This window comes from Colobus angolensis, unplaced genomic scaffold, assembly GCF_000951035.1.
Source record: "Colobus angolensis palliatus isolate OR3802 unplaced genomic scaffold, Cang.pa_1.0 Scaffold116, whole genome shotgun sequence".
NCBI classification, from domain to species: domain Eukaryota; kingdom Metazoa; phylum Chordata; class Mammalia; order Primates; family Cercopithecidae; genus Colobus; species Colobus angolensis.
In genome coordinates this window covers 5,117,865-5,132,957 of record NW_012112697.1, presented here as the reverse complement: position 1 = coordinate 5,132,957, position 15,093 = coordinate 5,117,865, and the positions used below count along the sequence as shown (strand labels likewise).

The window sequence follows — 15,093 nt, the reverse complement described above, 5'->3', positions numbered from 1 at the left end:
AAAAAAAAAAAAAAATTTAGTAGAGATTCCAGTTATGATAATCTGGATTCTATAGCCCAAGTAACATTATTTTCAAACATTTATTAGTATTAAAAATCACTTTAAGTCATTAAATATATTAATAAATTCACTAAGTAGGAATTTAGAGGACCATATTATCTGATCACGATTCTAAAAAACCTCAATATTAGTAACAATTTAAATAACAAAAGCAAAAATCTTAATCATTTGGAAATTAAAAAAAAAATGTATTTTAAATTACACTTGTAAGTAAAACTATGATTTAAGACAACTATAATTTAGATAATGAAAATTATACTAGTTAAATATTAACATGTATAAAACACATAAAATTGACATCTACTTTTTTATCTGTAATTTTCTTAAAATATAAGGGATAAGGCCAAAGGTGTCCTTAGGCAAAAGGATAGTCTTACATTTTTTCATTATTAACTAAGAAAAAAAATAAAAGTAGGCATTCAAGTCAGGAAGTTAGAGAAACAAAACACAAGAGTGAATTTGGGCTGGGTGAGATGGGGCTCACGCCTGTAATCCCAGCACTTTGGGATGCGTTCAGGAGTTCAAGACCAGCCTGGGCAACATGGCAAGACACTGTCTCTAAAATAAATAAATAAATAAAATAATAAACACAAAAATTAGCTGGGTGTGGTGGTGCATGCCTGTGGTCCCAGCTACTTGGGTGGCTAAGGTGGGAGGACTGCTTGAGCCCAGGTGGCAGCGGTTGCAGGGAGTTGAGATCTGCACTCCAGTCTAGGCGACAGAGCCAGACCTGGTCTCAAAAAGAAAAACAAAAAAAGTGAATTCAAAAGATTAGCTAAGACAAATTGGGAAAAAACCAAAAGGGGAGTTGACCTAACAGATATTAAGATGTATTTTTAAAGTCATAGCAACTAAAATAGTATAGCATTAATGTAGGGACAGACAGAGCAATGAAGAATAAAGAGACCAGCAGTAAAAGCAAATATGTGAGATAATTTAGGGGAAGAACAGACTTTATCATCAAAGACGATGGTGCTCAACATCTTTGGATTTATAAGATTATGAATAAATACACTTTAAAAATATTTTCCATTTTTTTCTATAACAATTATGTGCTATTTTCATAATGAGAAAAATTCAGCAAATGTTCCTTAAAACTGGTCGATCAACATAATATGAACAAGGAACCACTTTCTCTGTTTGCTTCTGAAACCAGTTTGGCTCAGCACAGTCTGCTGGTGTTTCACATCTGCTGAAGTCAGTGGAGAGGAAGCCCTGGAGAATTACAAGGGCAGTGTGAAGACATCGGTGGAAATAAACTAGTCTCATTATCATGGAAAATAAATCCATGGGTTGCATTTGTCTTGTTGATTGCTATATCCCTGGTGCCTGGAAAGTGGCTACTAAGGGACTAAATATTTGTTTAATAAATGAGTGAAGTGGTTTGGATTTATTATTATTATTTTTTCTGCTTCTGAGAGTTCTTCAGTTTTAATAAAAAGAAAAAGTCACACTTGTAATCCTGGCCATGAATACTCACCTGCATCGGGGTGGGGCTTGTAGGTTTGAATTCGGGCCCCTCCCACTGTTTACTTACGGAGAGAGGCAGGATTAGTGGCACTCCAGGGAGAAGGTTGTCTGGAGAAGGCTGGGGGTCAGTCAGAACCTTGAACTCAAAGCCGACTTTCCCCGTGTTCGTCAGCATGATTTCCCTCTCTGTGACGTGGTCAAACAGCTTGAAAGAGAAGGAGATGAGTGACTCCTTTGCCACCCACTCTTGGGACGTGGCTTTGATCGTGACAAAGGTGCAGAAACACGCCTCATGGATAAAGGTGTGACAGATCCTGATATAAAAACTGGTCAGTCTACATCTCAGCATCACAACAAATGCCTACTGGGGCACTAGACTCTGGAAACCTGGCTGTTAGTTCTTCTAAGAACCGATTTAGTTTAGGTATGGCTGTGGGGCTGAGCATTTCACCTTCCTGGGTCTCATTTTTTTCACTACAGGAATTTGTAATAGAGAATCTTAAAGTAAGATTTCTACATTAAAAACATTTGCCTTCTGGATTCTGTACTGTAAGAAAAACAGAAGATTTGAGTTTAGAATGTTCTATAATGAATTTTTCCATTCAGATGGAGAATCATGGGTGTAACAGGCCAGTCATGTTCTTTTTCTTGGAATTTTGCTAACATAATTCACCAGCTGGCTTAGCAGGCCCAATAACCACAAACAGGCCACTTTGGGGGTCCTTAGGAAAAGCTAGGGTGAGGACTGACTGCTTCAAAGACTATACTCAGAGATGAGCCAAAACCAAGTGCCCAAAGGACCCTGGAGACGAGGAAGGAAAGAGAATTCTATTTGGTCAGCATCATGGAGATGGTCTCAGTAGGTGCTAGGTGAATCAGATTTTAGGCACAATCTTTGATCTATAAACACACATGCATGCACACGATTCAGTAATTATACATGAAGGAGCTATGTAATGGAGATTCAATCCTCATTGAAATTTGGTAGGAGATATGGTCTCCAAGTGCATAACACAAAATCTGATTGGGAAGAGAATGTGTACTGATGGAATTGACAATTATTCCAAAACAAAAATGGGAAAGTATATTATATTATGGCAAAGATTATCATTAAGTGCCAAGGGAATGTAAAGTAAAAGATAACTGTGGAAGGAGCTGAGCTGGGTCTTATGGGATATAGAGGTTTGGGCTTGGTAGAGTGGAGGATGGGAAAGATAAGGTAAGAGAAAGTGTAACCTCATGAAAGGCTGGGGTGCACTGGGGCCAGTGGATAGACCAGCTTGGCCACAGTGAAATGTATGGACTATAATAGGGAATTATGGGAAGTAAAACTTACAGTGTAAAGATCACCAGTTAATAGAGAGGCTTAGGATAGCCTCACCCAGGTGAAGGAATGGGCTCTGACCCAAAGGAACTCATGACAATGGACAGCTAACTCTGACCCAGCACAGCACTGACCAGACGCTTTAAGTAGTGACAACTCCTGGTGGGATAGGCCTGCTACTCCATTCCCACCTTATAGATGAGGGACACTGAGGCTTGGAGAGGTGATGTGCCGAAGGTCATGCAGTCAGGAGGAAGTAAAACTGGAATCCGAAGAGGAAGTAAAACCAGAATACGAAGAGGAAGTGAAACCGGAATACAAAGAGGAAGTGAAACCGGAATACGAAACCATGCTCTTCGGTCAATATCACGTTGCTTTGCCAAATGCTGCTGGGCTTAGTTGGTCAGGGACTGATGGGATGACAGCACCATTTTGGAAAATGTCGCTGGACTTACTGAATCAGAATCTGCACTTGAACAAGACTCCCAGGTGATTCATAGGCACATTACAGTGTGGGAGGAACTGCTGTAATAATTTAGGCATGGCTTGATGAGACCCTGCAATGTGGTATCAGTGGCAATGGGAAGAGAAAACTGACTCAGGGAGGGACCCTGGTGATGAGTCAGCAAATCCTGGATGCTTAGAAGGATGTGGAGAGGTGAAGGAGAGAGTGCAGAGGAAAAGCCTTGGAGATTGTGAACCTAAGTGTGGAGAAAATGGTAGTGCTATTGAAAGAAATGCAGAAGTTGGAACAGGCTCCTGGGTTGAAAGTGAAGAAGTGACCTTGAGCATCTAACATGCTCAGTTTCAGGAGACGATAAGAAAAGCAAATGCAAGTATCTGGCAAACAGTTGGCAGCAGGAGTTTGGTCAGGGTTAGGGAGGCAGATGGGAGATCAAGGACAGGGGTGATGGCAAGACTACGATGACTGGGGTTCAGGAGAGATTTGTTTAAGATGCTTAAGGCAAAACCAGAAAATCTCCACCCGATGGTTTGCGATACCTGTAATCCATAGTGAATATCCTTGGTGTCAAAGGAATAGTTGACCAGGGACGCCTCTCCCTTTAGTGTTATTTCGTAGGTGGGTCCTTCTTCCACTTCACACAGAGCTTTAGCTTGTGCAATGATGTTAGCGTGTCCATAGAAGGTGAATGACATTTGGTGGCTACTGTGTGGCTGCAACACTCCAAACAGGGGCAAAATATCAAACACCTGCAGAGAAAGTCATTCTATAAGAGAGCAGCTGATGGGATGAATGCCTGCCAAGGCTAAGTGAAAGTTATGTCAATTTACACATTAATTCCACTCTTTAACTCATTTGATAGAAGGTAGCCCGGCACCCTGAAAACACACAATGGTAATGATGGTAACAGTGCTCTGGTGAGATTTAAGTTTCTAATATGGGGCAGGTGCTCAGTTAGAAAGAAAAGTTAGTGTGTGATAAGGTCAGGATTCACACTGTGTCACTTACTTCTTCTATCCCGATGGAAAGCATCTCATTCTGTTCACAGGTCTGTAGGGATTCCTGATCCTCCACCTGGCTCTGGCTTGAGTATATTCTTTCTATTTCAGCAGAGCTAATTTTTATTTCCTAGAAATTACAGATGTGAGGAAAAGCTGGCAAGCATTCAAAATGGATCATCAATTGACAGAAAAATAAAGTATGTTGTATACGATTATAAAAATAGTACATTTTTTTCCCAGGGAGATAATTGAGCAAGTGACTATAATGTACATACAAGGATGTTTATGGCAGCATTATTTATAACAGCAAAACTTTGGAAGACAACTCGGTGCCCATCAATAGGCAGTCACTTTAAATGAAGTGTGTGTGGTACGTCTATCTATGAAGGATAATGCATGTATATTTATGGATGGGAATGATATGCACAATATATTATTGAGTGAAAACAGTTCCATTCATGTGAAATTACATATGCCTCATGTGTCTGAAGCTGTGTGTGTGTAAATTCAGAGATTTGCATAGGCAAATAGAAATATCTGGGAAGTTGTTTGCTAAGAATTTCATTAGAATTTTTCTCAGTGGGGTAGAAAGAAGATAGGAATTTTGAGGATGTTTGCTTTAATTTTTCTGTATTCTTGAGTTTATATATATACATATGTACATATATTTGTACACATATATTTTAGTTTTGAGACAAAGTGTCTGTCATTGTCACCCAGGCTGGAGTGCAGTGGCATGATCAGAGCTCACTGCAGCCTCGAATGCCTGGGCTCAAGTGATCTTCCCACCTCAGCCTCCCTAAAGTAGCTAGGACTGCAGGCGTGTACCACCACACCCTGGGGTCTCGTTATATTGCCCAGGCTGGTCTTGAACTCCTGGCCTCAAGCCATCCTCCTGCCTTGGGTCCCAACGTACTGGGGTTACAGGCATGAACCACTGTTTCTGGCCTATTCTTGAGTTTTCTATGACAAGCATCTTTGAAAATAGAAAAAGAAGAATTAACATTTAAAAGACAAATGTTTTACATACTCACACATACTCATTCTAAAAAAATTTTAAAATACAGAAAGCTCCAAGGAAAGAAAGAAAAATCCATCTCAGGTTATACTGTAGATAAATATTATTATATATTATATATGTATATAAAGTATATTATATAGGTATATATATGTATATATAAAATATATTATAAATATATGTATATATACACTGTGTATTATGTGTGCATATATATTTGTATTCTGATTTTTCAGTTGACCTAATATGAGTGCCATCTTTCCATATGACTGAACATTCTTCACAAACATCACTTAAAGTATTTTAGAAAGTTGATTGTACACGATACAAATTTAAAATATTCAAAAGGATATATGGTAAAAAATAAAAAAAAAAGACTCCTATCCCTACAGTTCTCCGGTTCCCCCCTCCTAAGGTACCCACTGTCCAGTTTCCTATATGTTCAATTAGTTATTCCTCTTCATTCAGCTGATATTTACTGGGGACTTACTAAGAACCAGTTCTATATCCTGAGGATATGACAGTGAACAAAACAGAAAAAAATTCCTGCCCTCATGAAGATTAAATTCCAGAGATATTCCAAGCACAAGCAAAGATACCTATGTAACTGTTTGAGAGGTAACACAGTAGCTAAGAGTAAGCCAGATGGTCAAGTCTTCTAGCTCCATGGCTTGATGGACATGTCCCTGCATTGGTAAAATGGGGAAAGATGGTGGTACCCACCTCACAGGGGTGCTGGGAGAAGTAAAAGAGTTAATGTAAAAAACTGCTTTGCTGGGGCTGTGGCTCACGGCTGTAATCCCAGGACTTTGGGAGGCTGAGGCAGGTGGATTGCCTGAGCTCAGATGTTCAAGACCACGCCAGGCAACATGGTGAAACCCTGTCTCTACTGAAATACAAAAATTAGCCGGGCATGGTGGCAGGTGCCTGTAATCCCAGCTATTCGGGAGGCTGAAGCACGAGAATCGCTTGAACCCAGGAGGCAGAGGTTGCACTGAACCAAGATGGTGCCACTTCACTCTGGCCTGGGCAACAGAGTGAGACTCTGTCTCAAAAAAAAAAACACAAAAAACAAACAACAACAACAACAAAAAACAAACAAAAAAACCAAAGCTTAGATCAGTGCTCAGTAAGTGTTGGTTGCTTTAATAGACATTTTTCTTTATACAAATGGTAGCACACAATGTACTTTGTTTTGTTTTGCACTGAGTATTTTTTCTTAATATATCAGAGATTGTGCCAAATTAGTATGTAGAGAACTTTCTCATTTTTTAAAAAGAATTTCATAGTATTGCCTTGTGCAGATGTAATTTAGTTTATTCAGACGGTCTCCTATTGGTAAAATTAAGTTGTTTCCAATATTTCTTGCTTTTACAAACAAAGCTGCAGCGTACAACGATGGTTACATGCTTTATGCAAATGCGGAGGTGTATCTGGAGGATAATTTCTAGAAGGGGGACGACAACGCATTTTAAATTTTGATATACTTGCCAAGTTGTATGTTATAGAGGTTATGCCAATTCATACTCCTACCCACACCGTAGGAAAATCCTGCTCAACACTATTTTAAAAGATTGCATCACATCATGGACATAAAGCAATTTATCTTTCATTATTTTTTTCATTTTTTTCTATTTCTAAATGTTGTAACAAGCATCTTTGTATGCACATCTTTGTATCTCCAATAGTTTGCTTAGGCCATCATTCTAGAAGGAGAATTTAAGGGTATTAATTTTTAAGCTCCCTCTGTTTTTGCTACAGAATTATTAGGAAAATATTTTTCCTTTAGTATCCTCTGTCTAGGGTGTAGGAACATCACAGGACCACCAAGGTTTCGGGATAACTGGCTTTTCCATTGTAGAGAAGACACATGTGCTGAGGTGTCCTGGGCTCTCACTGAGTATTGGCTCTGGGGTGTTTGGCTGGGAAGAAATGTGGGTAAAGCTATACGGCTTTGTCTCAACTAAACCCAAGCATTGCACTGGCCACTCTGCTCCTGGTTCTGCCTTTGTTTTATGGGAAGGACCCTTGACCTGCCTACCCTCCCCAGGGAAAGGACACCGTACATCTGAGATCACACTGGACGCTTTCGTTTTTCTTGGTTCTTTTTCTTCAGGCCTGGCATCGTCATCCACAAGGACAGTCCTGAGAAGTTTAATGAGATGCAGAGATTCACTCATTGGGCCGTCATCACCACAGTCTCAGGTGCATAACTGCCCTGTCTTCCTCTTCTCCCTCTACCACACCCCCAAACATAAGGGGACTTCTCAATCAAGGACACCTTTCTCAAGAGGTCAGCTGGTCAGGGCTCTGCTGCCCTATGCCCCCAAACATGTGGTCTAGGCCACTGAACTTGTCAATTTTTCACGGGGCTCAACCGTTCTTTACTGGCCCATCAAGCCCATGTCCAACTTACAAAAAGTGCTAGGAAGCTCTAGCAATTCTTCAGACAATGTGGGTGCCCTATGTGCTTAATGTTGTTTCCCTATTTATTGGAGCATTTTATTGTGAGGATATAATGTTTGGTGAATTGTTATGTCCTTTCCTGCTTGCTACCCTAGACCCAATCCTGGCTGTAGATCTTGGACATATGTAGACCTTGGACAATATGATAGAAAGGGCTCAGTCCCCCAGGACTCATGATGGTACCCCTTCCCTATCCTGTATGTTTAGTTTGGGGCCTACACATAGAAGACACTTATTAAACTGTTGACTGGGGACTGGATGAACGAACCAATGAGGGATGAATATTGAGAATGTAAGACTATGTAAAGAAAAGAAAAGCTACTACAAAAAATCCATGTTGGCTTTGCATTTGAACTTACTTAACAAAATCATTTAAATCCATCTCGGGGCATCTGCACTTACTTAAAATCATTTAAATCCATCTCGGGGATTGCTGGTGAGCTGGCAGTCTCTGAGGTTGCTGGGATGGACTCCATCTGGGCCAGTGTGGCACTGTGGGGCTTCTTCGGCAACGTCACAAACCTACCAAGGCATGGGACAGGGAATGGGGGGAGACAGGAGACATCAGTTTTTGCAAATCAGTGCTCAGTGGGCTCTCAGTTTCTAAGGCCAAACTCCAAATCCCAGACCAGGCAGGTCTAGCAGGGACCACCTTATACCCCCCCTTGAACTTGCCTTCTTCAAATCTCAGCTAAGGTTTCACTTGCTCTTAAAAAGTTTTCTGACTACCAGTCTCGGCCCAATTTCTTTCCTCTGAGTATCCACAGCCCCCTGGACTTCCCCTTTCACACTTATTTTTACTATCCCTGCTACATGTGGACTCGCTGAGGACTGGTATCCAATATGGTGTCTAATCCAGAGCCCAGCCTGGAGTAAGTAGTCAGCATGGTCGTGAATGAATGAACCACTGGGGATTCTGCTCCCAGATCACCAGAAAGCAGGGCTAAGACTCAGCTGAGGCCTGGGAAGCACTCTCTGTTAGGGGCCTGGAAGTGCAGGCTCGGGTTTCTTACATGACCTTGCCTCCTAAATGTGAACTCAGTGCCTTGCTCGCCACACCCTAGTCCTGGTCCCACCACTAAGCTGTGCTGCCACTCGAGTTCTCTGAGCAGAGGAACCCAGGGGAAAAGAAGCAACTGTACCGGCTGGTGCTGAAGCCCATATGTCCAGGTTCCAGTGATTAAAAAGGTCTTTGGATGTCACAAAGGCCAAGGTGGTGGGGTCACCCCCATTCTTCCTGTTTCTCCTTGGTACGTGGCTTGTTCTGGACCCATCTCTGCCCCTCCCCAACCTATCTCAAGCCCTTGATGTTAATTTCAAACCATTTCACTTACATATTCATTCTGGCCCCATCTGTACTCAGAGGCTCAGCACAAATGTCATCTATTACGTGAAGCTTCCACCACTGGCCCATCTCCCTCCCTTGGAAGCTTCACAGCATTTCAGCTGCACTTCTTTTAGGACCCTGTCCACTCTAACCACATCCTAGAGTATCATTTCCTAAATTTCAGGCATCCCACTACCATCCTCGTGATTTGTAAGCACACAGTTTGATGAGTTATATACACATCTGTGGAACTATCACCACATTAATACACAGAATGTTTCCATCATCCTAAAAAGTTGCCTTGTGCAAACACTCATCTGCTTAATATCACTACAGATTAATTTGCCTACACTTTCATAGAAATGGAATTGGAAATATGTACAAATTTGTGTCTGACTTCCTGTTTGGCGTGATGTTTTTGAGATTCGTCCATGTTGTTGCATGTAGCAGTGAGCTGTTTTTTTTTTTTTTTTTGGAGCAGTATTCCATAGTGTGGATGTTTTCCCACCTTCTTACTGATGGACACCTCGACTATTTCTAGCTTGTAGATGCTATGAATCAAGTTGCTACGAACATCTGTGTAAAAGTCTTTTTGTAGACATATGTTTTCATTCTTCTTGGGTAAACTCCTTGGAAGCGAATTGCTGGGTTGTATGGTATATGTATGTTTAACATTACAGGAAACTGGGCCGGGCGCGGTGGCTCAAGCCTGTAATCCCAGCACTTTGGGAGGCCGAGACGGGCGGATCACGAGGTCAGGAGATCGAGACCATCCTGGCTAACACGGTGAAACCCTGTCTCTACTAAAAATACAAAAACTAGCCGGGCGAGGTGGCAGCCGCCTGTAGTCCCAGCTACTCCAGAGGCTGAGGCGGGAGAATGGCATAAACCCGGCAGGCGGAGCTTGCAGTGAGCTGAGATCCGGCCACTGCACTCCAGTCCGGGCGACAGAGCGAGACTCCGCCTCAAAAAAAAAAAAAAAAAAAAAAAAACACACATTACAGGAAACTGCCAGCCAGCAGTTTTCCAAAGTTGTTGTACCACTTTACACTACCACCTGCATTGTATGAGAGTTCCAGTTGGTCTGCATTCTCATCCACACTTGGTATTTAGTCTTTTACATTTTAGCCATTCAAATGAGCATATGGTGATATCACATTGTGGGGTTCATTAATAGGCTATGTCATTACTATACATGAAAACACAGTATTATCTCTCATATTTAGAAAAATCAGCACAATGGAAAAAAATCAATGTAATTATTTTCTTGCCTGGTGAAGGCTCTGAGCTGAGCTCTGGTTGCTCTTTTTAAGAAGGGAAAACACTGGGCCGGCAAGATCTTGGCTGGGCTTATTACTGTATGGAAGAAGGATCCACAGTGTCCCCTCTTTACAGACCCTATTGCACAGGGTTTCATACATAGAGCCCAAACTCAACAGATGTTTGATTGATTGAATGGATGGATGGATGGATGGATGTGTGGACTGTTGAATGAGAACAGTTGAATAGCATGGAGCATTCACTATGCAGAATAGTCAACATCTGACTATTCTGCACCCTCTCTGCCAACCTGGGATAAAGAGTGGGGATGGGAAAGCATGGAGAAGTCACAGAGTATGGAAAAACTCTTTTCATTTTTGGCCTGAGCTTCCATTTGACTTGTTCCAGGCCAGATGTCTCTAGCTGACTTTACCTCTGGCTGAAACCACTCCTTTAGGGGCAGAGAACACATGTTGGGCTGGGTGCTAAAAAATCTCCTGGGAAGGTCGTTAAAATAACGACGAGGTTCCTGAACCTTGTCCTCTGACAGATTACAATTCAGCAGGTCTCAGGAGTCAGATTTTTAGCAGTCTTCCCAGGCAATTCTAATGGGCAGCCAGATTTAGGAGCTGCCATGGGTAGGAATGGCAACATGACAGCTGAGGATGGAGCTGATAATTAATATGGGGCTATCACTGCAGCCTTAACAGCTAGGGACAGTGAAAATCAGCCAAGGACAATTCTGAACACTTATTAAATCACCCCAGGTCAGCAGAGACGCCTGGGGAGGCTTTGCCGGCTCGCTGCCCCACATAATAGCACTCTCCCATCCAGCCTTTGCACCCCTGTGAGATGTTGTGCTGCATAAAGAGAAAGCACATGGGAATTTCTGTAAAGGAAAAATACGAAGCTGTAGAGGGTCTTCATACCTGAGGAAAAACAACACCTCAGTGGACAATGCTGCCTGGACAACTGGGAAGTGAGAGGTCTCTGTGGAAATCAACAGAGGAAGGCAGAGCAGCCCTCCATGCTCGCCACCTGAGCCACAGGAGACAGTGAAACATTTACCGTAATGAGGGCTTTAAGTTATTAAAACTGGAAAACCTGCTCCAAAATATTGAAATAGAATGTTGGTAGAGGTTTTTGGATCAGATTTCCTTTTACCCTCAGGAACAGATGATTACTTTCCTGGTATGCTGACCCTAACAGGAGTAGATTCAGTTATTTTTAAAAGAGAGTGCATAGCAAACAGGAACAATCGATACTGCTCCAATTCCAGAGCTCCTCGTATTGGAATCACGGGAGAAGCCAGGAGAGAAATGCCCCCTGTAGCTGCCGGAGAATCACATGCACGTCAGACACCCGCTGATCAACAGCACTGGCTTTGGGGGCAGTGGCTTCCCTCCTCATGGTTTATTTTCAACTCTGGGGGAAGGATCACCACAATCTTTTGTGCTGCAAAGTTAAAAAAAAAAAAAAAAAAACCCACCATGCTTTTTTCCTGTTCTTTCTTCACTGGAAGCAGTGTGGTGCTAAAGTAAAACCCTAATGAACAAGCTTGTATTTCAGTTGATGTTCTGTGTTGCAGCTTCCATGATCTTTGCACACGGGATGGTGGATGCTGGACACCCATCGAGGTCTGTGCAGTGCAGTCTTGTGGGAAAAGGTGGTGGGGGTGGGCAGCCCTGCAGGAGACTCAATGACTTCTAATTCATTGATTCATTAGACTTGGCTGCTGGGAGTGTCCACTACAGAGGATGAAATTAGTCACTGGCTAGACAAGAAGGGCCTGCATATGCCGTTTAATACTTTTTAAAAACTGATGACTGCAGCAGGTGCTGCCGGTGCACTTTATTAGGGTGATGCACCCAGGTGCTGTGTGTGTGGCTGTACCTTCCTCTGGAGCATTGCCCTGACCTGATGGGAGATGCCTCACCCACCCTGAGCTGCCTTCCCTCTCATTAGGGTATGACTTATAGGAAGGAGTGATTGCTAGGGGTGGCGACTATGAGAGCCCAGCCTCCTTGTCTCTGAGTGGGACAAACTGTGATGTAATTTACACTCCACAGCTCCCCACGGGATCAGGCAGAGGTTAGACTTCTGAAATCACATCTTCCCCTAGTTTTCCTCCGGCCCTATCTTGCTTCCCTTAATTTCTTATAGTTTCTCCTGAGAGCCCTCCCTCAATAAATCACCTCAAGAACTACATTCTCGGGCTCTCCTTCTAGGGAATCCACTATAGTGTTGTAGGATTCCAAAGATGAGAAACCCAACCCTTGCTTCAAGGAGCTAAGAGGCCAGTGGATCAGAGTCAGAGCCACAGGAATGGCTGTGCTTTAGGGTACAAGTGCTCCAGCAGGGAGCCAGGCAGTGCACAAGGGTTCCAAGCAAGGCTGTGGGGTCAGAGGGCTTGGGTTTGAATTCCAGCTTCCCCACTTGTGCACTATGGGCCTGGGGGCTGTGTTAGTAAGAGAACCCTCTGCATCTGATTGCGGTGAGCCCTAGTTCATGTAAGGAGCCCCGTGGAAGCTGGGTCATAGCAAATGTCCAATAAGTGTGAGCCGCTCTTGTGTGGGGCTGGTGAGGATTATCATCATTTTTGGAATTCAAACAAGGGAGATGCTAACTTGTCTTGGAGGCATACGGAAGTCTTCATGGAGGAGGATATGGTCTAACTATGCCTGAAAGAAAGAATGGTTCTTTTCAAGTGAAGAGTGGAAGGAACATTTAGGCTGAGGGAAAGGTGCCTGCAAAGCAGCGGTCCCTAACTTTTTGGCACCAGGGACTGGTTTCACGGAAGACAATTTTTTCCAGGGATGGGTGGGGGTGGTGGGGGGGATGGCTTCAGGATGATTCAAGCACATTACATTTATTGTGCACTTTACTTCTATTATTATTACATCATAATATATGATGAAACAATTATATAACTCACCATCATGTAGAATCAGTGGGAGCCCTGAGCTTATTTTCCTACAACTAGACAGTCCCATCAGGGGGTGATGGGAGACAGTGACAGATCATCAGGAATTAGATCCTCATAAGGAGCATGCAACTAGGATCCCTTACATGTGCAGTTCACAATAGGGTTTGTGCTCCTGTGAGAATCGAATGCCGCTGCATATCTGACAGGAGGCGGAGTTCGGGTGGTAATGTGAGTGGTGGGGAGTGGCTGTAAATACAGATGAAGCTTCGCTTGCTCACCTGCCGCTCACCTTCTGCCGTGTGGCCCAGTTCTTAACAGGCCACAAACTGGTGCTGTCATGTGGGGGGTTGAGAACCCCTGCTGCGAAGGAAATAGGATGGAGAGAATGTGGATTCCCCAGGGACAGGGAAGAAGTCTGTTGTGGGCGCGCGTATGTGTAGGTGCCAAATGGAAGCAGGTGATGATGATGACAATGATGATGAAGAATACAGAAGCAATGAGGTGGGGTCAGTGATGGTCGGCACTGGGGTCAGGCATGACAAGAAGGGAGATAGTAGCCATGGGGAGGGGGAGGGGCTGATGCCCCAACTGCCACTGCAGGCTGGCACTGACCCCAGCAGTCACTTTGATTGCTCTTATGCACCTCTTCCTCCTGGCTTTGAGCAGTTAACATCTACCTAACCTTTCAGCATTAGCTTAGATGTTACTTTCACTGGAACATCTTCCCTGACCCCCAAGTCCAGGTTCAGGGGTCATCTCCATGCTTCTACACCCCACACTGTAATTGACTCATCAGCAGGGGCAGAAGCCATGTCTGCCTCTCTCCTCACGGTCTCCAGCACTGGGCAGCACACCAAGCTTAGAGTCAAGCCTGACATTTGTTGAATGAAGTTCTAGTCAGGAGTACTGCAGTTAACTCCCTGTAGTAAAAAGGGTTATACAGATCTTGTTTTGTTCAAATGTTGTATCAGATGGTCTACTATTTGTGAAAAAGTAATCCCTCCAATTCCTGTAAGCACAACTGTTTGTAATACAACTTTGCTTCTCCTCCCATCAACAGATGGAGTCTATTTTCTTCAGGCCTTGCATCTGGGCTTGGCTTGACTTCCTTGGCCAATGAGGCATTTGAAAATGTGATGCAAACGGCAACTTGAAAACCACCTAGCCAATTCACAGATTCATGAGAACTAATACACATTTTCTGTTTAGACAATTATGTTTCGAGTATCTTGTTGTGTGACGAAAGCTAACATATACAGATTGGTTTTATTCTCCCTAGCACAGTGCCCTGCACAATTACCCTCAATAAACAATTACAGAATGAACAAGTGGAATGAAAACATTTCAAGTATGGAAAGAAAATGTCAATATTCTTAGCCACGCAAGCTGGTTATCATCCTTATATATCACTGGTATCAAAATGAGAAAGTGATCCACAGTAGCCACTGGTGCCTTGCACGGTCAGAGGTCCATTTTTGAAAGCATCCAGCACTCTGAAGGTCTGAATGTGAGCTAGTGGCCTCTGTGAATTAATTTCATTGCTGAGATTATTTTCTCCTGCAGTTCCAATCTCATATTTCCATTGTTCCTAATTTATAATCTGGTGCAAACCACGCATCTTTACTTATCAGATCTTATCAGGTGGCTTCTCAAATTCCTATTCTTGCTCTCAGCTATCTGACTTTGCTTCTCTCATTTTGTAAACCCCCTGATCCCTTTCCTTCCTTCCTTCCTTCCTTCCTTCCTTCCTTCCTTCCTTCCTTCCTTCCTTCCTTCCT

General features: G+C 43.0%; 1 protein-coding gene across 1 annotated transcript in view; it reads right to left on the bottom strand.

The window, feature by feature from the left end:
- The window catches only part of HYDIN (HYDIN, axonemal central pair apparatus protein), a 434,530-nt gene that overhangs the window by 179,642 nt on the left and 239,795 nt on the right, over positions 1–15,093 (bottom strand). Inside the window, exons 25-29 of the mRNA XM_011962106.1 lie at positions 8,205–8,324; positions 7,403–7,481; positions 4,326–4,445; positions 3,857–4,066; positions 1,598–1,735 (exon numbers count right to left, since the gene is read on the bottom strand). Of these exons, the coding sequence (XP_011817496.1) occupies positions 1,598–1,735; positions 3,857–4,066; positions 4,326–4,445; positions 7,403–7,481; positions 8,205–8,324 (667 nt within the window). The remainder of the gene's footprint in view (positions 1–1,597; positions 1,736–3,856; positions 4,067–4,325; positions 4,446–7,402; positions 7,482–8,204; positions 8,325–15,093) is intronic.